The sequence below is a fragment of the Bos mutus genome, chromosome 3 (genome assembly GCF_027580195.1).
Source record: "Bos mutus isolate GX-2022 chromosome 3, NWIPB_WYAK_1.1, whole genome shotgun sequence".
Taxonomy (NCBI): domain Eukaryota; kingdom Metazoa; phylum Chordata; class Mammalia; order Artiodactyla; family Bovidae; genus Bos; species Bos mutus.
The window spans coordinates 18,733,142-18,756,797 of NC_091619.1; the positions used below are offsets into that span (position 1 = coordinate 18,733,142).

Here is a 23,656-nt window from a genome sequence, read left to right on the forward strand (position 1 = left end):
GACTAACACTTTCACTTTCTTTCCACGCACCTTATGGAGACTGTAGTACTCCCACATCGTCTCTAGCCCTTTGCTGATACTTGTTTTGCTTTTCCTTCTCAATTCCAGAAACTAGGTACATGTATATAAGTTGCTTTTGGCTGAGCTTTTAGAGAGGAATTTTTCTCTACATGTTAAAAGATTTCAGTCCTGTACCAGCCCTTTGGCTTATTTGTTGAACCCTCACAATATGCCAGGCACTGTGCTGGGTTCAAAATCTAGGAGGAGAGATAGCTACCACCTTAGATTGATTTATTTACTCATTTATCATCCTCTGGAAACATGTCTCAGGGCACCTGACCTAATCTTTGGTCAGGCATAGCTTCCTTAAGGAACTGATGTTTCTGCCAGGTGTTCAAAGTAGAAAGTGGCTGATGGGAAATGGGTGAAAACAGAATCAAGGGAACTGCATGTTTAAAAGGTCCTGAAGCATGGAGGATGGGTCCAGTAGTTAAGATTTAGTGCTCCCAATGCAGGGGGCCTAGGTTCCATCCCTGGTCAGGGAACCAGATACTGCATGTCATAGCTAAGATCCCACATGCAGCAATGAAGACCCAGTGCAGCCAAATAAATTTAAAAATGAAAGAAAAAGAAAAGGTTTATTTCAAAAATAAATAAATAAAGACATTACCACGAGGAGTGCAGGGCTGCGGGTACTGGCCCAGAGGAGGTTGAAGAAGTAAGCAGAGATGGAACAAGACAGTGCCTTGATGTATGATAAGGCTGCTTTAGTCAGGAATCTTTTGGTTGAAACTGAAAAAAATCCACCTAGGGAAAAAGGGAAGCCTTTATTGGCTCAGAAGTTAAAAGTTCGGGGCTTTTAAGATCAAAGATGTCATTGAGTTTTGACACCTCTGTCTCATCTTTGCTTTCCTTTGTGTTAGCTTCATTCTTGGGCTGGTCTCTATGAAATCATCCTCTGATTCCCCCTTGTCACACAGAAGTCAAAGACTGGAGAGGAACAGAATGTGGGTGAGAAAGGCTAATTGATAAGGGCCACTTACCCTTCCACTCTTGAAGGTCACCTTCTTTTCAGGAGATGTCCACATGTCCCCACCTTAGATCCCCTGGATGCCTTCTGTGGAGGTATGGAAGGGAACAGATAAGGGGATCCTGTTTCTAGACTCCAAATTGTTTGCTTTCTTAAAATAGCAAACCTACAGTCCTCTGTCTCATTCTCTAAGGGCCTAAGTGCATTGTCTTGGCTGCATCCTCAGCCTTCCCAGGAAGCAGGAGCATTTGGGTTTGGTAAGAGAAAAAAAGGAAGGTGGGACCCAGAAATTCTTTTTGACTCCCACTCCCCCTCAGTCTGGCCCTTGGTCCCGGTTGCTTACCCGGTCCTGACCTGTTTGTCTTACTTGCGCTTTCTTCCTGAGCCTTTTCAGACCCTTCCAGGTCCTGCCCCAACTTTGGGGTTTCAGAACTCCTCCACCGTCGGGTGAGCCACCCTTATTCCGCCTCACGCACACTCTAACTAAGCAGGACCAGCAGAATACCCCAACCAGGGACCCTTTTTATTCTGAGCTCTGGCGCTTCCGCCTCCGGGGCGGAGACTCCTCCCTCTCAACGTCCCAATTGTATTCCCTGGAAGAACAGCCGGAAAAGCCTCCGCCTGCTCAGACCGGGATAAGCGAGAAGCGGGTTCCTTCTCGCTCTTGGAGCCCGAGGAACTGCCGTGGAGATTATCACGGCAGCACCAAAGGCTGTGAGCACACCCTGGGCTCCGCTCCCGCCCGGCGCGGGCGGCTCAGGAGCGGCTTCAGCACCACGGACAGAGCCCCGCCCGCGGCCTTCCAGCCTGGGGCGCGCTCTGGCACGTTTAGGCGAGCCGGCGAGCTATGCCAGAGGCATGGCCTGGCTCTCTGGTCTCAAGGCGATGCTCCTCAGCTTTGGCCTCCTCGGACTGTGCTCAGGTAAGGACAAGTCGCCACGCTCTGTCTCACTCAGGCTCGCATTTGTAAGGGAGGGATCCCTATGGTGGGAAGTCTGCTGGGGATTAGGGGAGAGACCCCCAGGAAAGCTGGGAGTACCTGGGAGACTGAACTGGGAGAAGGACTTGCTCGAGGTGATGCGGAGAAGAGAGGGCAACCTGGGCAGTGGTGGTGGGGAGGGTGTGGGTACAGAGAGGAAGGAAGGGATCTCCCTAGGATTTCTGGGGTGGCAGGAAGGGGAGACTCTGATTGCAGCTGAATTGCTATTTAACTTCCAGTGAGCCATTATCTCAAGAAAATCTACCTGGTTCAGCCCCCTTACTTGGCTCTCCATCATTTCCTGTCCCTCATATTGGGCTCCTGATTTTGCTCACTCCACAGGGGCAAGGCAGGAAACGGAAACAAGCAACTTCTCAACTCTCTTGGAGGGTGGACGGGAGACTCGGAAGGGCAGAAGCTCTGCCAGGCTAAGGGCCAGGGAGGGGTCTCTGAGGATGTGGGGGTGCGTTCGTGCAGGGTTGCAGGAGATAGTGTGTGGTGGGGCAGGTACAAAAGGAATATACAACCAAATGAGCTTTCCACATCTGCCTGCAATCTCATGAGAGGTGAGCTCCTGTATGTGTGGAACTTGAGGCTAAATATATGCCCTGTCCCACACAGCTCAGGTAGCCCAATTATTCTACTCCAACCCAATACCTTTTCGGGGAGGGGGTCACAGCCAGTCACATGGAGAGGCGCATAACATTACTTGTACACAGAGATGGGCGCTGACTGAGAAGAAAGGCCGTACGGTGGGACACATATAACTCTTCTCCTTTCACTACCCTCTAAAACCCTCCTTGAACTGTAGATATCTTCTAGAAGAAACCATGGAAACAGAAACTTCAAACCTTTTGAAATCATCCTCTGAGAACTTGCAGGAAGAGCAGGGTCTCCACTGATCCTTGAAGAATGGGTTTTTAGTGGGAGGGTGTTGGGGGACTGTCTGGGCTTCTTGGTCAGTGATCTCAGACAGGGACTTCTCTATGAGGGGCTTCCATGGGGGCAACCTAAGAATTTTGCTGTCTTCTTGGGGATGAGCTGTGGGAAGCTATATGAGGGGCTTCCATGGGGGCAGCCTAAGCATTTTGCTATCTTCTTAGGGATGGGCTGTGGGAAACTACAGCTTCCTATTTGGGCCTAGGTTGTCCCACTTGCCTAGGGAGAGCGGGATCCTGGGTGGGCCCTCCTTGCTGTGTACTTACCTCTTGCCCCCCACCCCACTCCCCTGCCCAGGAGTCTGGGGTACAGACACAGAAGAGCGGCTGGTAGAGCATCTCCTGGATCCTTCCCGCTACAACAAACTTATCCGCCCAGCCACCAATGGCTCTGAGCTGGTGACAGTACAGCTCATGGTGTCACTAGCCCAGCTCATCAGTGTGGTGAGTGGGGGTCCCAAGCTCTCTGCCCAGCTACTGAAATTGGCATAGCCATAATATGTTTGCAATAATTCTCCTGGAGTCCCCAAGGCTTGGGCAGGTGGGGGAAGGAGCCTGGGTTGTGTAGGGGGCCCACAGACTTGAGGGACGGTGGCGGGGGGGCACTTCTCAGCAGCTTCTCTTTCCTGCAGCATGAGCGGGAGCAGATCATGACCACCAATGTCTGGCTGACTCAGGTTAGAGTTCTTCCTGCCCACACCTCTGGGCGTCTCTTTCCTCCATTTTTTTTTTTTTTGCATGTGCTTTTCCCTCTTTGAATCTCCTCAAGAGAGGCAGAAAGGTATAGACCTCGGGATCTTAAATAACTGGATATGAGTCTTGGTTCTTCTACTCACCAGCTCTGTTAACTTTGAATATGTCAAACACTGCAAGATTCATTTTCTCATTCACAAAACGTAGATTCTAATATCTTGGCTTGGCTATGCAAATTAAATGAGAAGCCACTTTTGCTGGGCCGAGAAGTCACGGTGGCAATGCAATGACTTTTAAAAACTTTAAGCCAAATAGGCCTCCTCTTGTCTCTGTCCTTGACCTTGAGCCCCTCCCAGGGCAGAGATTGGTGCTGCCTCCCTCTTTCCCTTTCCCAGGAGTGGGAGGATTATCGCCTCACCTGGAAGCCTGAGGAATTTGACAACATGAAGAAAGTTCGGCTCCCTTCCAAACACATCTGGCTCCCAGATGTGGTCCTATACAACAAGTAGGTGACCCTGGAGGGATGGGAAGGCTGGAGGAGAACTTGAGAGTGCTCAGGTCTTAGAGAAAGTAAATTAGCTCATGCTGGGGGAGAGAAGGGACTTTTCATTGGCACAGACAAGTCACTACTCAGATGGACAAACCCAAACCAGTGAGGTATAGTGTGGACAGCCAAGGTAACTTGGGTCATGGCCAGGTCCCTCCCAGTCAATTAGGACTCCCAGTGTTTGGAGCTGCGGTGTGACACAAACAAGGACTGACAGTCCCCAGTGTACAAACTGATTAAAAAATAGGCTTTCCTGGAGAAATGGTAAGAATCAAAGACCTTGGAGGTCCGAGTTTCTCCCCCAGGTTCCATCTGCTCTCCTACAATAAGCCATCTTACCTCCAAGACCCAAAGCCACTAGTCCCTAGGCTCTAGGTACCATCTCCTGTTCCCACCTGCCCCTGTCCCTCTCCATTGCTCTGGGCTCCTCACTCTGAGCTTCCTGGCTCCCCCAACTTCTCCATCTTCATGTGGACCAACGGGCTTATACAGTGAATGACAAGTAACAGAGGGGCCCCTCAGGCCTTCTGACCAGGACACCTCTTCTCCCCACCAACCCACCCACATCCCCTTCTTGCTTATTAATTCCTGGTCCTTCCTATCTCCCTCTTCCCATACCTCCCTTTGGCTTTCCTCTCTTCCCACTCTGGGCCGGGTGGATGGATGGGGTGGAGGCATGCTTAAGTCAGGGCTGACTGTGCCATCCCTTGGCAGTGCCGACGGCATGTACGAGGTGTCCTTCTATTCCAATGCGGTGGTCTCCTATGATGGCAGCATCTTCTGGCTGCCGCCTGCCATCTACAAGAGCGCATGCAAGATCGAGGTAAAGCACTTCCCGTTTGACCAGCAGAACTGCACCATGAAGTTCCGCTCGTGGACCTACGACCGCACTGAGATCGACCTGGTGCTCAAGAGTGATGTGGCCAACCTGGACGACTTCACACCCAGCGGCGAGTGGGACATAGTGGCGCTGCCCGGCCGACGCAACGAGAACCCGGATGACTCCACTTACGTGGACATCACATACGACTTCATCATCCGTCGCAAGCCACTCTTCTACACCATCAATCTCATCATCCCCTGCGTCCTCATCACCTCTCTAGCCATCCTCGTCTTCTACCTGCCGTCTGACTGCGGTGAGAAGATGACGCTCTGCATCTCCGTGCTGCTGGCGCTTACAGTCTTCCTGCTGCTTATCTCTAAGATCGTGCCGCCCACCTCCCTTGACGTTCCGCTAGTCGGCAAGTACCTCATGTTCACCATGGTGCTGGTCACCTTCTCCATCGTCACCAGCGTGTGCGTGCTCAACGTGCACCACCGCTCACCCACCACGCACACCATGGCGCCCTGGGTCAAGGTCGTCTTCCTGGAGAAGCTGCCCACGCTGCTGTTCATGCAGCAGCCGCGCCACCGCTGCGCCCGCCAACGCCTTCGCCTGCGGCGGCGCCAGCGCGAGCGAGAGGGAGCCGGCGCTCTCTTCCGCGAGGCCCTGGGGGCCGACTCCTGCACGTGCTTCGTCAACCGCGCGTCGGTGCAGGGCTTGGCTGGGGCCTTCGGCTCGGAGCCGGCGCCGGCAGCAGGCCCCGGGCGCGCCAGGGGGCCGTGTGGCTGCGGCCTCCGGGAGGCGGTGGACGGCGTGCGCTTCATCGCAGATCATATGCGGAGTGAGGACGACGACCAGAGCGTGAGTGCAGCTCAGGGACTCGGGCATGGGATGCGGGGCTGCAGGGCCCCTCACAAGCTCCGCAGACAAAGCTAATCGGAGTGCAGGATGCCGACAATGCGAGTCTGGTCTGGGGCTGTGGGCCTGGGTGCTGGCGCAGCCTCTCCTTTGGCTTCTGGGAGGTGGCGCCGCCTAAGTCGCCGTTGGTCCAGGATGACCTTGCTGCTTCCCGAGTACTAGCATTCGGAGGGAAATGCCTCGGCTGGGGCATCCTTAGTGTCGTTAGTTTTGGAAAGGTGGCCACAAAGGGGAGGAGGCCCTTGTGGGTTTGCAGCTGTCCTGTGGCTGTGTCCCCAGAGACCCTCTCTGCCGCTTGTGTTCCCAAGACCATGTTGTTAACCTGCAGCTCTTTGCACAAATGAGGATGAATCCTTGGGGTGCCCCGTGTTGGGGGCAAAATTGAGGGCAGTAGAAAGTGTGTATGGGAGGTGTTGGGGTGGTTAGGTGGCTCCACCGGCCACTGGGAAGAGGACAGAACCCCAAATCAATATCCGTTTCCTTCTCTTCTGAATTCTCAGGGAATGGCCTTGTGAAATATTTATGGAGGTGGAGGCAGGTGAAGGCCAGGGCTTCCAAGACCTGCCCAGAGCTTTCTGCACACACGGCCTTTTCTGCAGTGGCTCTACCTGAAGGGGACTCCTTGAACACTGAACCAGGGGATGAGGAGTGGGGAAGATGAGGGGTTGACTTCCCCTCACTTGGGGTTGTGGCTGGCCCTATTCAGCAGTCTTTAATCACGTGGCTGGTTCCAGGCTGCGGCTCAACTGTTGCCATGATAACTGGCCATGTTCCCACTGGGATGCAGTCATTCTGGCCTGGGGAGTAAGGAAGGGTGGGCTCCTGCATTATCGTTTGTGAGGGGTGGGATGCTCCAGAGCCTAGTGTTTCTGTCCCTTGGGAGGGCAGGAGCTGGGGCTTGAGCCAGGAAGCAGGTTATGGTCCTGATGGAAGATGAGAGGGACCGAGGCAAGAGAGGATGGGGCTAGAGGCTCAGAGGTGGCTGAGGCCAAGTGGGGAATGCTGGTGGTGCAGGGGCTCAGCTGGCTGTGCCACTGTCTCTGCCTCCCCCACTGCAGCAAACGCATGTAATGTGCATTTACTGAGCTAGGTGATGAGGACACAATGACCTACTTGGATGTTTCACAGGCATCTCAAACTTAACATGTCCAAAACTGAGTGCTTGATTTACATCCCCACCACCAACTTGCTCCTCCTCTCATCTCCCCATCCTTCAGTAAATGACATCACCATCCACCCAATGGTTTAGACCAGAAGCCTGGAGTGATCCTCGATGCCTGTCTTTCTTATCTCCCCCACCATCCAAATCATCAGAAGTTCTGTCTTGTGAGCTCAACCTCCAGAATCATTCTCAGCTTCATCCTTCATTCACCATCTCCATGCTGCCTCCCTGGCTGTGCCTCCATCAGCTCTTGCCTGGCCCAGGGCAGGGGATTCTGATGGTCTCCCTGACTCAGTTCTTGTGCTTCTCCATCCAAACAATGTCCCCTGCTCACCACGTGTCATCTCTCCACAGCTCAGGTCACTGGCTTATCTGACGCTTGTTCTAAGCAAGCTAAGCTCTTTCCTGCCTCAAGACCTTTGCACATACTGGTCCATCTGCTTGGAATGCCCTTTTTTTTTTCCCTTTTAAAAATTATTACTATTATTAATTTTTGCCCTATTGTTGAGAGTAAGTGACCCTTTATCCCAAATACTCCAGCTTTTCTCTCCCAAGGACAGAGATATTGTCTTCTATAACCCAGGCCTGGTGATCAAATTCAGGAAATTAGCATCAATACCTTTATCTGATATAAAGTCCATACTAAAATTTTTTTAATTGTCTCAGTAATATCCTTTGTACCATCTCCTCCACCTCAGTCCAGGATCTTGAATTGCACTTGGTTGTCCTGTCTCTTTTGTTTGCTTCACTCTGGAACAGTTCCTTAGCTTTGTGTTTCATGGCATAGACATTTTTGAAGGGCCCAGGCCAATTGAAGGTCCCTCAGTTTGCAAGTTGGACATGACTTAGAAACTAAACCACCACCACCACAGTTTGGGTTTGTCTGGTTCCTTCTTCAATTTATTCCTGATATAGCTGGCTTCTTGTCACTTATCAGATCTTCACTTAAGATATTACTCCCTCAAAGAGGCCTCCCCAAATCATACCCTGAATGATATCTCCCCCTCCATTTCTCTGGCCTTTGTTTCCTGGTGGCTCAGACGGTAAAGCGTCTGCCTGCAGTGCGGGAGACCTGGGTTCGATTCCTGGGTCGTGAAGATCCCCTGGAGAAGGAAATGGCAATCCACTCTAGCACTCTTGCCTGGAAAATCCCATGGATGGAGGAGCCTGATAGGCTACAGTCCATGGGGTCGCAAAGAGTTGGACACGACTTAACTTTCACTTTCAAGCACCCAAAAGGGTGTAATTATTATTTTTACTTATTTTGTGTTCATCTCCCTCAGTAGACTGAACTGCAGGATGTGTTTGTCTTGCTCTCTCACATCCCCAGTGCCCAGTAGGGTGCCAGGTACACCGGAGGCACAAGGTTACAGGTGGACATGTGTGCCAAGGTCCAGACTCAGACACAAGTGGAATGGCTCTGAGTGGAGGCCAGCTCTCATGCAGAGCCTGTGACTGGCTCCCAAACACAGTGGTTATTCTCTTCTGGATGGGTTTATTGGCATCTGAGACTCAGTCCTCACATCCTGGGGCTGTTGGAAGGGGCTCCCAGGCAGTTATATAAGGAGTGAGGCCTGCAGGGCAGCCATTCATTCACTAGTTCAACACTCATTTACTGGAACTCTGTGTTTGAGATGCTGGGATTACAAAAATGAGTCAGATCAGGCCCCTGTAGTTTACAGGCTCATAGCTTCAGTTGGGGTGGGAGTCGGGGAGGGAGGAGAGGACAGGCATATGAATTGAACTGACAATACGGTGGAGTAAAAATACTGGGCTTCCCTGGTGGCCAGACGGTAAAGAATCTCCCCTGTAAGGCTGGAGACCTGGGTTCAATCCCTGGGTGGGGAAGATCCCCTGGAGGAGGGTATGGCAACCCACTCCAGTATTCTTGCCTGGAGAATCCCATGGACAGAAGAGCCTGGCGGGCTACCGTCCATGGGGTTGTAAAGAGTCGGACACGACTGAGTAGTTGACTAAGCACAGCGCAGCACAGATAATGCTGAGGGAACCCCAGAGGAAACAGAGGTTCATCCTGATCCGGGGGATCAGAGAAGGCGTCATAGAAGAGGTGACATTTTGATTTAGGCTTTGAAAGATGTGTAGGAGCTCACAAGTAGAGATAGGGAGGACTGGAATTCCAGACTGAGAGGAAACCCAGAGGCACAGAGACCTGGGAGGGCAGACGAGTTTGGTAAGTCTGAGTTGGACTTGGAAGAAGATAAATGTTGGCTCGTATTTGTCATGGATGCTCTTGATTCTAGACTTGGGAGTTTGGGTGGCTGCTGAAGGCACTGGGGTCACTGGAGGCTTTTAAGCAGGCAAGACTGAAGCTGAACTTTGGAACGGTCGCTCTGGGGTCAAGTGATGTGTGATGGAAGTTGCTTATACCCGATCCAGGCCCTTCCTGTATTATGTGACTGATACCGGGTCTCCTACCCTTCCTCTCTCCAGGTGAGTGAGGACTGGAAGTATGTTGCCATGGTGATTGACCGCCTGTTCCTTTGGATCTTTGTCTTCGTCTGTGTCTTTGGCACGATCGGCATGTTCCTGCAGCCTCTCTTCCAGAACTACGCCACTGCCACCTTCCTCCACGCAGACCACTCGGCTCCCAGCTCCAAGTGAGGCCCTCCCCAGCTCCATGCTCCTTCAGCCCCTCTGTTGGACAGTAGTTTTGGGTGGAGGAGAGATGAGTGAACCACCAGAAAGAGGGGTGCTGCCCCCACAGACCCATCTTTCGCGTCACCTGGAACCCCTTCCCTCCCCCACCTCCCCCCACACCCAGCCAGCGCTAACCTGGAGGCTGGACCAACTGCGTGGTGCCCTGGCGGCTCTCCTCCTCTTCGACCAGCTCAGGCAATAGTGTTGCTGCTGAAGGATGAAGGCTGAGAAGTGGAGGACGGAGTGAAGTCATTGGCTGCCTCCAAGTCATGGAAAAGGGCTGTGCAGGAGCAGGGGGTGGTGGGACAGGGGCTCCGACTCTGTGCTGGCTGGCCTGAGACCATGCAGCTCAGAAGGGAGACCCGAGGGGGAGAGGGGTCTGGGTGTGACCTGAGGTCTGTCCTCGCTTAACTGGACAGCAGCGGACTGGGTGGGCCTCACAGTGGCCAGGGCTCCTGCTCAGATGTTAGCCTGGCACTGAGGTCAGAGTCCTGGGGGAGACTTCTTGCCCCACAGCCCCTCATTTCTATGCAGCCCAGTGCTCAGCCCCAGGTCCCTTTCTCCCAGTGAAGGATTCTCCCTAGACTTCCTTTCTTATTCAGGCCAGGGCGTGGGAGCAAGATTTGGTATTAGGGGAGCCTCTGAGTTCGCAATCTTTGGGTGACCTACTTGGAGTGTAAAGGCTAAATTCTCAAACTGTATGAGTTCAGGTTCACAGGCTGTTCCTCCCCCTCCTCCCCACCCCCTACCCCGCATGCAATTTGAACAGACTGGTTGCTGGAGTAAGTAAACTAAAGATGTTAGCTTTCAGCAGACCCAGCCCTTTTGCCCGCAGCAGAGCAGGCTGGGCAGGAGAGGGCTGGCTGTGGAGGCCAGCCAAGCAGGGTGTGAATGGCCAGAGCTCTGCCACATCAGCACGGCTCCTGCTTCCCGTCCTTCTATTCCTGGCTCCATCCTTCCTGCTCTGGCTCCTCCCCTTCCTCCTCCCAACCAAACCTGAGCTAGGCTGCTGCAGAACTTGGGAAGGACAGGTCTGCACAGCAGACTGCAGAGAGCGTGCCCTGGAGGCTGTATCCTGACGCTTCTCCCAGGGGCTCCCCTGGCCTATGAGCCCGGGAAACAGGCCTCTTAAGGGATCATCAGGCCCAGCTCCCATCACATGACCAGCTCCGATTTGTGGTCCCAACATGGGCTCAGCCAGCAGGTCACACGGGGCTGTCTGCCAAGGGCACCTAAGGCACCTGCCTGACACACCATGCTCTTCTCTGGAGTCCCGCTGGACGCCTGCTTCTGCAGGCACCGAGGAGGTGGGGAGATGCAGCGTAAGTGCAGAGTGCCGGCCAAGGAGCAGAGTCTGGGTGCCCTGCCACTTACTCTCAGCCATCCTCAGCAAGTCTGGCTAGGCCTCAGCTTCCTCATCTATAGACTGGGCAACCCCTCTTCGTGGGGCTGCTTTGAGGAAGGCGTGATGTCTGTGAAAAAGCCCAGCGCTGCACCTGGTGTAGAGTAGATGCTCGGGGGGTCGTCTGAGAGGCAGGCACAGCTGGTAGGCATGGGCTCAGCTGCCTGTTACGTCAGTCTTCCTCCCAGACCTACCCTTACGCTGGAGGAAATAGCCCCCTGAAACAGGGCTGGGGCTGGAGAGATGCCACACAGGGGGTGCTGGGGTGAGCCTAACAGCCTTCTGGAGCCCCTTCAGCAAAGATTTGTTCCATTCCTGGGCTGAGCTCTGGCTCTGGCCTCCTGATGCAGGTGTGTGCTCAGCCCCCCGGAGATCTAGTCCCGTGCTGGCTGTAGAGGAACCATCCAGACGTTAAACCAGCAGCTGCATGAGGTGTGCATCTCCCCTCCTGCCAGAATGGGCCAGCAGACATCTCTTCTGGGGGGTGAGTGTCTTGGCAGTACGGAGACTCCCTTCTCGAAACAGCAGATGGACAGTTGCCTGTATTATCCCTGGACCCACCTTGAACTCACAGCCCCAAGGAAACATCCCAGAACCTGGAACAGCTATTGAAAAGGAACTCTCCCTCTGAAGGGGAAGGTGCTGACCTGAGGCCTTCTTGCCCAGCTCTCCCGGGCTCCTTGCCAGGGCCAGGGCTGCTGGGGAGGCCCCATCAGCTGCTGTCCTGGCTGGACTTGCTTCCAATACTTGCTGCAAGTGGCTGTTGTCCAAGTAAATTACTCGACAGTGCCAGAGGGGCTGCCAGAGAGCGGCTTGTCCGACTCCTCTCCATGAACCCCACTGACACACAGGGAAATCCAGGCCTGGAGGTTGTCTGCTGCCTGACCTTGTACCAGCACTGAACTCTGAACTTGTTCATCCTCATCTGTGACTTGAGGGTGACAGCTGACTGAGAACTGCAGCAAGGGTGTGAGGGATCAATGTAGAGAAGAAAGGGTTAGCCAGGCAGGTTCCCTGGGGCCGTCCCATTCCCTCCATCTCTGGGTGCAGGCCCTTGGGGACTGCCAGTGGGGAGGACAGAGGAGGGAAGAGGGCTCAGGCAAGGTGTTACCACGTCTCAGTACAGGCTTTGACCCTCAGGGTATGGAGAAGCTTCGGAGAACCAGTCTCTTCCACTCACGGGCCCTCTGTCCTCTTGGTGTTGTCAGGGACGCCCATTGGCCCCTTCTATGGGGGGGTGGGGAAGGGGGGCATGATGGGCATCTCTGAAGAGAACTGGGTACCCAGCTCAGCACCAGGCCAGGATTGGGGAAGGTTCCCGCATATGAAGAGAGAGGGAGAGATACTGGATGGAAACCCAAGCAAGCTGGACTTGGGAGGTGGCAGCGAGCTAACAGTTGAGATTGTCTCTATCAGAGACGGGAAGGCCACAGGCCATCTGAGAACCATTTTTCATCTGAAAAGAAGGCATGAAAAACTCTCTGCTTGTGATGACTGGCACTGCAGCAGGAGGAAGGCAGTCTTCTGGCAGTGAGGAGTCTAATACTGGAACAGCTGGTCCCAAGTTATTGCAGATTTAAAAGCAAATAAGACACGGGCAGCACCCAGCTGGCATTTCTGTGCTGGAAGGCTGGCTGTGCAGGAAGGGCGGGTCATTTCCCCCTAAGGAAAGAGAGAGGGTGTGCAGCTTGTCGCCAGTCCTGCATCTCCTGCCACCCCCCAGTATTAGCTGCTGTGCACCAGTGGCCTGCTCCGGGCCAGCTGCTTCAGATGCCCTGTTTTTACTCCTCACAACAATCCTGCAGGGAACGGGCCCCTGTTGACAGAAGAAAAATGAGGCCCAAGAGACCAAGAAATAGCTGGTGAGCAGTGCTGGCCTGAAATCCCACACTGACCCCAGAGTCCATGCTCATGGCCTCTGAGGCTGGAAGAAGGGCTTCCTTGCGGGGGGAAGTGAAGGGCATCAGGGTCTTCTCCGAATCCCCTCCCGACTCAGTTCTAGTTGTCACCTTCTGCTTGTAGGCAGAGTTGTGCTGGCGTCACAGCATCCCTCACAAGCCAACTCATGCTAGCCAGTCGCCCACTCGAGACTAGACAGAGAACCAACAGCCACCTTTCAGTATTCATCCCAACAAGTCTCAGAGATCAGTTTGACAGTCACGTGGTTCCTACGGGACTGTTGGTCTAGGAATCATTAGGACACCTCACCCAGCTGCTGTGTCCCCGTCTTCCCCCACACTGGCCTTGGCCACCCCATCTGCTCCTGAAACATTTGCACTGGTCTAGCCCACTCCAGGCCAGACTCAATAGGAACTCAAGATTCTCATAAAGTTGTTTCCAAAGATGTCTTCTCTCTCTGTAATCCTTGAGAGTGGGGGTGGGGAGATCCTCACGGGCCAGGGTTGGTGAATAAGAGGAAAAGGGAGAATACTGGGGAACTTGGATCCATGAGAGGTTAAAAACATTAAAAAGTCTGAAGAAAAAGTCAGTGGTAACCAATGACTGTGATGGGTGGCCTGACAAGTCCATTCATCAGATGGAAAAGATAAGGCTTGGCCTGGAGTAGACAGAGCCCAGAAATAGCTCCTGGAGAGGTCCTTTGTGAAAAGGGGCCCTGGGGGACAGGGCAGAGGTGAGGCCCGGCCTCCTGTAGATAGATATGGCTGTGTGCAAGGCACATCTGCTCCTGGAGCACGGGTTTGACCCAGGCCTGGATCCTGGAAGGCGCATTAAATGGTGGGCTGAGATGAATGCTGGGTGAGCAGCAACCAAAATGCTGAAGGAAATACCTCTTGTGTTCCCAGGGGGCAGCCTTGCCTTCCAGCCTACCTGGAGCTGGGAGCTGGGGGGACAGTCTTACATCCTGCACTCACCTTAGGTATGAAGAAAATGGTTCGTTTTCTAAAAGGCCTGGATACATCTCCCTCCAGGTGGGACCAGACGCCTGAGAACAGGGAGGACAGAGGTGTCGAGGTTCCAAGCCTCACAGCAGGCAGAGACACTGCCCTTCACTGTCCGTAGAATCTGTTCAGCTCGCCCGACTATTTCAACAGATGGTGAGTGACACCTATGCAGTTCTGGCCCTAGGTTAATGTCCCCCAAAACATGTCGCTGGCCCTCCTGGCCTCAGTTGTTCCATCTGTATGGTCGAGGAAGAGGGAGGTTTCACTGTGACTCAGGAGGCCTCACTCTCAGGTATTTCCTGTCCTCTCGTATGGTATTTTTACAAGGTCAGAGAGGAGACTTGTAGACATCCTGACCCAACGGCAACGTGGAAAATGGTGTTTCCTCTCTGAAATCAAGACAGAGAAATATTCTAGGTGCCATCTATAAAGTAAAAAGCAAATGGCCTGTCTCCCAAGACGGTGGCCAAGTCAGGTCTGCCCAGGCTGCAACCTGCACCTCCCGCAGGCCAACAGCTGGGGGTGGAGGGCTGTAGAAACCTCTGGAGTTGCATCTGTGGGCTGTGATGCTGTCTCAAGGGTCACTTTCCTACTCTGGGCCTTGAAATCTCGCACAGCGTGTGTCTGGGGACAAGATACTTGATGGAGGGCTCTGCTGGGGAAGGTGGGGGTGTGGAACTGGGGAAGTAAGTAAAGGTTGTCTGATGCACCCACTGTATCAGACAAAAGCTCACCTTTGAGATGGCTCCTCTCTGCTGACTGGAGGGGGACCCGCTCCCCAGGTTCTGAGTCAGTCCCAGCTAGTGCTGTTGCTGGAAATCCCAGGACCACAGCTCCCTCCGTTCCCCATTTTCTCATCCCCCAGGAAACCAAAACTCGAGGCTTTCTAAAAATTCAGATTCTTTTTTTTTTATTTATGAGGAATGTATATTGTTAGTCACTTATACCAAAGGACACATAAAAGCAGAATCATAAAACTGACTGCACCCATCGTGGCCCCCAAGTCTACGCTTGGGCTCTTCTCCACTCTGCTCTTGGGAGTCACTACAGAGACCCCAAAAGCCAGCAAAATCCCTTCAACGTGAGTAAAGGAAATAGCTTGAAGCAGCGACAAATTTTTTTACAAGTGATTATTCAAAGAATGCACAATAGCCACAGTTCAGACAAATCAACTACAAAGATCATAAAAAAAAAAAAAAAAAGCTGGGGAGGAGGTCTTGCTTATCAAAAACAAAGATTGGACAAAAAAGTGAAGCAGACACTTTGGGTAGGCAGGAGTTTTGCCTCTCCTGAGGGGGGTGGGGCGCCGGGGTGGGACGGCCGTGCAGGGCCCAATACAGGCTTGTTTCCAGAGGATGCACGGGTACAGGGAAGCCTTGCTCTCTTCCTACAGCAGAAACTGAATACTGTAAGTTCGCCAGACAAGATCTTGGGGCAAGCGGGGGCTCTGGCCGGTTGAGAGTGCCTGGGCTCCCAGCTGAGAAGAGGTGGCTGAGACTGAGCTCTGTGGAGGTTCTAATGCCCAGAGGGGCTGGACATGCCAAGCGAGTAGGTGCTGCTCTCCAGCCCAAAGAACCAGGGAGCTGAGCCGAGCCAGGACTGATCTCGTGCCCGTGGAAGAGTCACAGGACCGGGTTGGTAGGCCCCTGCCACCTCAGAAGACAGGCACTGCTTCCCTTCTAGTTCCACGGGACACTTTGGTGTTCTGCAGAAACATCCTTAGTGTATTTGAAAGACTTAACGTTTTCTCACTTTGGTCAAAAGTACAGAGGGCACAGTAGCCACAACAATAAATGCGCGGACCTGGGTGTACCCACTACTGACAAGGCGGGACAGACGGGGCTTAACTAGCCAGTGGTCGGCAGGGCGTGCGGGAGGATGGAAAGTCACCCGAGGGCGCTGGTTTGGCCTGTTCAGATGAAGAGGAACTGTCCAGAGGGAAAGAGGCAGGCTCAGGTCTGGAGAGGGCAGAGCCTCTGTACTTTTTTGGAGCACACCTGGCTGGTTAGGCCCAGAGCCAGACTCCAAGGAGAGACCAAGGCTCTGACCACAGGAGTCCACGCTAGCTTGAGGTGCAGGCCCACAGTCCCACCTCACAGAGTTTTAGCACAACCTGCCCTTTCACTTGGAGTTACTGCTCAAGGGCAACCCTAGAAAGACTCCCTAGTAGGCAGGAGACCTCGGGTCTGTGACCCGCCCGCAGACAACCTTCTGAAGCTATTAGGCAAAACAAAAGCACTTGGTTAATCAACGGAAAATGACATCTGAACTTCAAACCTGTGCAATTACAGGTTATCTGTAGCTGTTGAGGATCAACATTTATGGCATTCTTTTAAAAACTCCCCATTTACCATGAATTAGTCACTGTCCCTTGGTGTCACCATCACGAGAAATATGCTGGGGGGAACAGTGGTCTGACCCAACATGATTTTTTTGCCTTATTCCTGCTAAGTCATGATTATCTGAGCAGAGACAATTTACTCTCTAGGATTTACCCTGGGTTTCTTCCTACCAATTGGTTGGGGTCTACAGCGTTACTGCCTCCATCAGCAGGACAAATTCCTAGGAATGCTTTAGAAGGAGCAGCAGCTGGCAGCTTGGCAACATTCCAAGGTATGTCTGCCTACCGGGAAAGTGGTCTGTGTTACCCCTGGAGGGCAGGCCTCCTCTAGTGCTCAGGCAATTCCATTAGCCCCATCTGGCGGGTCCCAGCCCTTCCTGCCACCTGGGGAAGGGACGCACCTCCCCGGCAGCGGCCTCCCCTGCCGCTGGGCCCCTCCCAAGCCGGCTAAAGTGCAAGATCACGGAGCATCATCTGCAGGTTCTCATCACGCTTGGCACTGGTATCAAGCTGCCTGCAGTGTTCAACTCCGGCCCTTAGAAATGTTTCACCAGATTCTTTAGGTTCACTGCTTTACCCTCTTGGAGGAAAAGGAAAAACTAACAATCACGAGGAAGGAATCTCAGAAGGGGAAGACGGGAAGCAGAGGGGCCTCAGAATTCACAAATGAAAAATCCTGTCCCTGGCATGGTTCACACGGTTGACTGGAACCTAATCGAGACCACAAGAGGTCAGTGTAGCAAACACAAAGGGAAAGGAAACAGAAAAAAAATGGAAATAGACCAGAAGAGGAAATGGGCGGAAAGAAGGAACCAACCCCTTCTCTCTGCCCTGCGGTCTCTGTCTCTCTGCTGGGGAAAAGAGAAGGGGGTGGCGAGACCTGGCCTGGGATTCCCAAAGAAAAGCAGAATAACAGGAACCCAAAGTTCTCAGTGTCACCAACCGCAGTTCCACTCTTTAAAAAAAAAAAGGAAAATAAAACCCCAAACCCCTTGACCCCTGTGATGAGGAATGCTACGGCCTCTCTCTTGCACCCAGTGTGAAACCCCTGACCCGTCAGTCCCGGGGCCACTACACCGGGCAGAGGTAAAAATTCTTCTCCTCCTGGGGCTTGCTTATCCAGTTCCCGTAGCCCATGTCCTTCAGAGATTTTTTGAAGTAGTTCTTGGCTATCTCGTAGTCACGGGCAGCTTTCTTGGCCTCACCATAGGAGAGTCTAAGTAGATCTCTGCGGTATCGGAAGGAGCAGAGCTTCTTAAATAGAAGGAAAATGTTCTTTTTGGACACCCGGGACAATTCGTTCCGTGGCCTGGGGAAACAGAAGAACTCATTATTCACCTGGGATGGAACAGTGGAGGCACTGGGGGTGGGGAGGCGGCAACTTAAAAAGCTCTGGTGTTTGACAACGTGATGCCCCTTGGCAGTCCGGCTGGCACACCTGGCTGTGTGGCTGTGCCCCCCCAGCTCCTTACCCGTCCACGGTGCCTCTGGTCCCATCCAGGATTTCGAGGTCGTAGCCGTCAGCCAAACACCAGTTGACACTTGTCTCCTTGGTCTTCCCAGACTGCCTTTTGGAGTCGTATACACTGACTCGGCCAACCTACGAATTCCAGGAGCAAGGGGGAGGGAGACGGAAACTTTCAGAGAAAAGCTTCTGAAGCAGGAACTCAAGACTCACAGGAAAGAGGGAAGACGGGGTCACGATCTTTCCCCCTTGTTTATGATTTTGTTTGGCTAAGACTCAGATGTACTAACCCCACCTCAGTTCAAATGAATTCCAAACTAAAAGAAGAAAAAAAGTAAAAGTGTTAATCGCTCAGTCATATCCAACTCTTTGTGACCCCATGGATTGCAGCCTGCCAGGCTCCTCTGTCCATGGAGTTCTCCAGGTAAGAATACTGGAGTGGGTTGCATTTCCTCCTCCAGGGGATCTTCCCAACCCAGGGATCAAGCCCAGATCTCCTGCTTTACAGGCAGATTCTTTCCTATCTTAGCCATCGGGGAAGCCCCCAAAGAAGGACAGCCCTTAGCATTCAAAAGGAGGGAAGGCTAAGTTTGAGGGAAACCAACTAAGGCTCCCCTTGCCCACACTGTACGTTTCTGCTCTGCTGACAGGATTACTTGAAAAGGAGAAAACGTCAAGGGAAAAATGGATTGGGTTATCGCACCTTGGGGTGGTTGACAATAAAGGGATGTCGGAGTCCATCCTCAAACGCACTTCCATCTCTTGTCACACGACAGCAAATGGCACGGGTCAGGTGCCCCTGGCTGAATAGGTAACCTGGGTACAAAAGAAACGCACACACCTGATTATCCCAGTGCCATGAAGCAACAGAGGCATGTGGGGAGGGCGGGCACAGACAGAGCCTCGGCTCCCTAGCAGGGAGCACCTGCTGACTGCGGCTGCCCAGGATACACAGGGATCACCAGTTAAGCACAATATGTAAGGTTCCAGGTAAGGCCAAGCGCTGAGACGGCAAGGACACTAAGACGCTGCAGTTTTAAGCTGCTGTGTTTCTCTAACTCACCTTGAAAGACTTGGCTGGCACGTTGTTACTGAGACGCTGCCTAAACCAATTTTCCCATCACAGCAGACGGGACCCTCAGAATCAATTACTAAACCACCGAACTGAGCACACTTTGAAAAGGGGAGACATCATGTTAACACCTGGCAATGAAGTGTGCGGTTTGCTGGGATCTGGGAACCAGGATGACAGTCCGGTTCCAGCTCCCAAGACAGGTCCTTACCCAGAGTGACGGATTTGAGATACACAGGCTGCAGGAAGTGGGTCAACAGTGCCCCCTGCAGGCCCAGCACGTTCCAGCGCAGGATCTTGTCGCTGCAGGACATGGTGCGGAGTCTCTCCCCCAGCCGAATGCCGTCCCATGTGGGCACGATGTCACTGGACTCCACTGGGATCGTGCCTTCTCCTGGATGGGAGACTTGGATTAGACCTGCAAGGGCCGCTGGGCCAGGGCCCTCCCTGGCGTGGCATTTTCTGCTCCTTAGACTTGGGCCAGAGGCTTCTCACTCATCTGTTCTTTGAATATTTCACAGCAGCTACTTTGTGCTGGGCACTAGGCTTGGTGCTGGGAAGCAACAGTGGGCAAAACCAAATCAGATCCTTGCGTTCCTAGCGGGTTTATGGGAGTGAGGGAGCAGAAAGGGAACAGACACTAGACAAGTAAGCCAATACACACGTAACGACTGTAGATGGTTTGAGGGAGCTATAATGGACAGGTCAGGGCATCTCCTGGGACAGGATTGTCAGGGGGCTGAGACACGAAGGAAGAGAAGAAACAGTTGAGAGTGTTTCAGACACAGAGTTCAGCAAAAGCAAAGGCTCTGAGGCAGCAGAGGGTTTAGCTGTTGAAGGACCTGACGAAGAACCAGGATGGCTGAAGTGGCAGGGCTTGGTTTTGTGTAGTGGGAAGCCACGACAGGCTGGTGGGCTTTTCGTTCTTCGTGAACTTTAATGAGATACAATCCACCCATTTAGAGTATATAATAATTTTTAGTGTATTCACAGACTTGTGCAGCCATCACCACAATCAATGTGAGAACATTTCATCACCCTCCAAGGAAGCCTCCTATCCATTAGCAGTCACACCTCATTTCCCTCCAGCCCCTTCCACCGCTGGCCCAGCCAGCCCCTAATTTACTTTCCTTCTTTATGGATTTTCCTATTCTAGACGTTTCAAGTAAATGAAAATGTGGGAACCGTGTAATATGCAATCTTTCGTGACTGGCTTCTTTCCCTTCTTCACACTGTTCCCTCGGTTCCCTCGTGTGGTGGCATGTATCATACGATATCCCATTTTATGGATATACTTCATTTTGTTTATCCATTCATCAGTCACTGGGGTTGTCTCTACTTTTGGGCTATTATGAACATTGCTGCTATGAATGTTCTGTATTAGTTTTTCTCCCTGGGTCTCCATAATGGGAGACTGCAGGGGGAAAAAATGAGAGGAAAAAAGTAGACTCTTCGGGGCTGTAAAGCGCAGGGCCAGCGCAGCAAATGCAGTACTGATGCGGCAGCCTGGTGCCGCCTCAGCCCCAAGAGTGGCAACGCCGAAAGAAGGGGTAGCTGGTCTGTGTTAAGTTTTTGTGTGGATAGATTTTCATTTCTCTTGGGGATGTTCCTAGGCGTGAACTGCCGGGTCATACAGGAGCTCTGTGTTTAGACTTCAGGGTTTTGAGCAGGGAAGCGACATGACCTCTATTTGAGGGTCACTCTGATGACTGCAGAGGATGGCCTGAGGGAATGGAGTGGACGTGAGGAGACGCTGAGGAGACATGGGAGGACAGCAGGGGAGGGGGAGCTGGCAGACAAGGTGCAGAGCCAGCAGCCAACGAGGCAGGCGGGACGCGGGCACGGAGTCCTCCTGTCAGTGCCTCAGGCTGGCTCTGCCTCGCTTTCTTTCCGTTTTCTCCAACCTTCCCGGAGGTGATCCCATCCACTTCCATGGCCATAAAGATCAACCGCAGGAGGATAACTCCCAGACTTTTATTTGCAGCCATCTGTCTCCTCTGAGCTCTAGATGGGCACCTCTGCCTCCTATTTGACTGGAGATCCCCCCAGCCGACTAATGCAAAACAGAGTCCTGATCTTCCCATAGATCTTCCCCGACCTACACCTCCCCCATCGAGACCCCTCCCCCATGAGGCAGAAACCCTGCAGTATCCCCACCCATGATGGCAGAAACCCTGCAGCTGTTCCCTGGGAGATGGAGGACGTGTCACTCACCGTTCTCTACCTTGGTGCGGAGCTTGCCTTGTTTGGGATTCTCGAAGACAGGGTAGTGGCGGGAGTCTGTGCTCTCCACAGCTCGGTCGCTGCAGGACTTGTCAAAGAGGGCACCATCCCCACACGGGGCCGTGCTGCAAGACAGGGCCGTCAGTTAACACCCGCCTGTGCGCACAGATCTCTTCGGTTGCCTGGGGCTCGAGAACAGCTCCATGTGGCAGAAACAAGGGTTTTTTTTTTTTCTGAAGCCTATCACAGGCTACTGGAGTGGGTAGAGGTGTGAGTCCTTCCACACTGGGGTGTGGACCTCAAGCAAGAGTCAAGCATGGCCCACTGAACAAGCTCTGAATTATGGGCGTGGAGACCATTCAGACACCCAGCCCCGGAAAGCCGGCGGGCCGGCTCTGGTGACAACAGAGACTGTACAGACCTGATATAGAGATGGAATGACACGCTCTTTTTTATCTGAAGCTTTTCTCCTCCTTTAGCAGGTTCAAATATACTATCCTTCGCCGTCTGGGGGTTGTATTTCATTAACTCGCTGTAGAGAAACCTATAAGAAGAAAGTCTGGTTAAGAAGACTGCTTTGACTCTGGGAACAGTGGTTGCTTCTACAATCTGATCCCAAGTAAGGAAAAGCCTTAACGGTGCAGACTTTTCACGGTTTCTCAGGTTGAAAGAGGTGGTGGAATCTCTCCATGGGAGACCTCAGCATTTCTTACAGTTAAGTTAACCTTTCAGGTCAGTTACAATTCTGCCAAGAGCTTCTTGCTTTGGCAGCGACAGGGATTTTACGGCAGAACAAATTGATTCAGGAACTACAGGAGGCTGTGGCTTCTTTCCCTTCACAAATTAAAGATGAGCTGGAAGGGAAAGCTGACAGGACAGTGGGTTTGTTTGTAGGTCCTCAAATGGAGACAGAAGGCCTCCTCACCCCCACAGCACTGAAGATCAAGAGGTCATCACGTGTTTTTTAAAAGGGGCTTGAAGTGGAGTTAGTGGGAAAAGACAGCGCTCTTCAACAGCAGGCCGAGGAGAGGGATGCAGGCATGTCACAGAGGGACTGATTCAGTAAGAAGCTCAAAGGCTGACCCTGCAGGGTTGAGGACCTGCCTGTGAGGTGGTGCCAGAGCCCCGACACCCTGAAATCTTGCTCACCTGATGAAGCCTCTCCGGGAGATGATCTCTGCATGACAGTCATTGACAGTTTCTCCCTTTAGGCTCAGAGAATCTCCTTTCACACAGCGATTCCCTGGAAAGGCATTTAAAGCAAATGTGAAATGTCCAAAGGAAAACAATGATGAATAGGATACAGGATGTTGGTTCTTAAAGCCTGAAGGTACAAATAGCCTCAGTTTATCAATCCTGACTCCTGTATTCTTTTTCCTAAGATATGAGAGTTCATTCCTTGCCCTGAATAAACTGTAGCTAAAATATAACGTAAGATGAGTCTTCTGCCTTAAATTCACCCACAGAGGAGAATAAGGAGGTGCATGCAGTCACCACAGGGAATGGAGTGCTGGGGGGACACATTTCCGAGCCCACTTACCTGTCCCCAGGCTGACCACAACACCTAGGTCGTCAGAGTCTTTCTTCATGATGATGGCAGCCAGGATCTTGCGGCCGAGTAAGGAGGGCTGGAAACTGTTGGTAAGGGCGTTGAAGCACCGGTGGCTCAGCATGGCTATCTGGTCGTGGAAGGTGCTGCCCGTGAGAGGGAGCTGTGGGGACAGGAGGCGTGTCAGGGCCAGAGCCTCGCCTGCATCCACCATGTTTCAGACTGTGCGGGGGAGGTCGAGGACTACTCGACTTGTGGGTCATCTTTTCCCCCTCTTGCACTAACATCCCAGCTCTATGGAGGCTAATATTAAAGCTGAGGGATAGTTCACATGACAGCAAGTTACGAGCTGACTCCACCCAGACAGGAGTTAGCAGGACCCCCAAAAAAAGATAGCACCAAAAGTAGACGGCTTAACTGTCTTTCGCTTTGCTTCTGGGGACCTTGAGAGGAGGAGCATAGTTCTTCTGAGACTGGCCCCTGTCACTGGGGTTACCTCTGTGAAACCCATGCGCTCTGCCTTCTCGTCCTCCCCAATCAAAACGCGGAGGGCCGCATCTGCAGCTTCCTGCTTGCCTTGCTTCTTGCTGTGCGCGCAGACGGCTGGGAACCAGCGACCCCCAACTTTCGCTTGGTAAACGAACCTTAGGGATGAGAAGCAGGGAATAAAGACAAGTACCAGACCCCGACAGCTGCTCCAGCAAAGGGCTGGTTTTGCTCAAGGGGAGGCCAGACTGGCCAACATGTAGCCTCATCACTCCCGACAGCTCTGTTCCTAAGGCACCACTCCCCAGACTTTGAATATTCCTGAATCATAGTGTGGTGTCCGCTACATCCAGGTACCACCTGAGTATTACTTACTTAATATTTTTCTCTAAATTGACTCTTTTTCAATGTCAATACATTTTAAAAGGACACTTGTATCACTACGGTAAATGAAAAATCAGGATCAC

At 52.6% G+C, this 23,656-nt stretch overlaps 2 protein-coding genes across 10 annotated transcripts in view; one reads left to right on the plus strand and one right to left on the minus strand.

The window, feature by feature from the left end:
• Positions 1 to 1,707: 1,707 nt before the first annotated feature.
• On the plus strand, positions 1,708 to 13,481 carry CHRNB2 (cholinergic receptor nicotinic beta 2 subunit). The gene is made up of 6 exons (XM_005898653.2): positions 1,708 to 1,952; positions 3,246 to 3,391; positions 3,580 to 3,624; positions 4,036 to 4,145; positions 4,902 to 5,871; positions 9,542 to 13,481. The coding sequence occupies exons 1-6, from the start codon at positions 1,889 to 1,891 to the stop codon at positions 9,710 to 9,712; spliced, it is 1,506 nt and encodes a 501-aa protein (XP_005898715.1). The 5' UTR covers positions 1,708 to 1,888; the 3' UTR covers positions 9,713 to 13,481.
• A 1,466-nt stretch (positions 13,482 to 14,947) lies between these two features.
• The window catches only part of ADAR (adenosine deaminase RNA specific), a 51,943-nt gene continuing 43,234 nt past the window's right edge, over positions 14,948 to 23,656 (minus strand). For 7 of the 9 annotated variants that reach the window (XM_070367259.1, XM_070367267.1, XM_070367266.1 and 4 more), the window contains 9 exons: positions 23,122 to 23,347; positions 22,695 to 22,866; positions 22,304 to 22,397; positions 21,576 to 21,698; positions 21,146 to 21,279; positions 19,143 to 19,325; positions 18,563 to 18,675; positions 17,867 to 17,994; positions 14,948 to 17,703 (listed from right to left, as the gene is read on the minus strand). In XM_070367259.1, the coding sequence (XP_070223360.1) occupies positions 17,466 to 17,703; positions 17,867 to 17,994; positions 18,563 to 18,675; positions 19,143 to 19,325; positions 21,146 to 21,279; positions 21,576 to 21,698; positions 22,304 to 22,397; positions 22,695 to 22,866; positions 23,122 to 23,347 (1,411 nt within the window). In that variant the 3' untranslated portion in view covers positions 14,948 to 17,465. The remainder of the gene's footprint in view (positions 17,704 to 17,866; positions 17,995 to 18,562; positions 18,676 to 19,142; positions 19,326 to 21,145; positions 21,280 to 21,575; positions 21,699 to 22,303; positions 22,398 to 22,694; positions 22,867 to 23,121; positions 23,348 to 23,656) is intronic. The other 2 variants (XM_005898759.3, XM_070367263.1) reach the window with 1 other exon arrangement.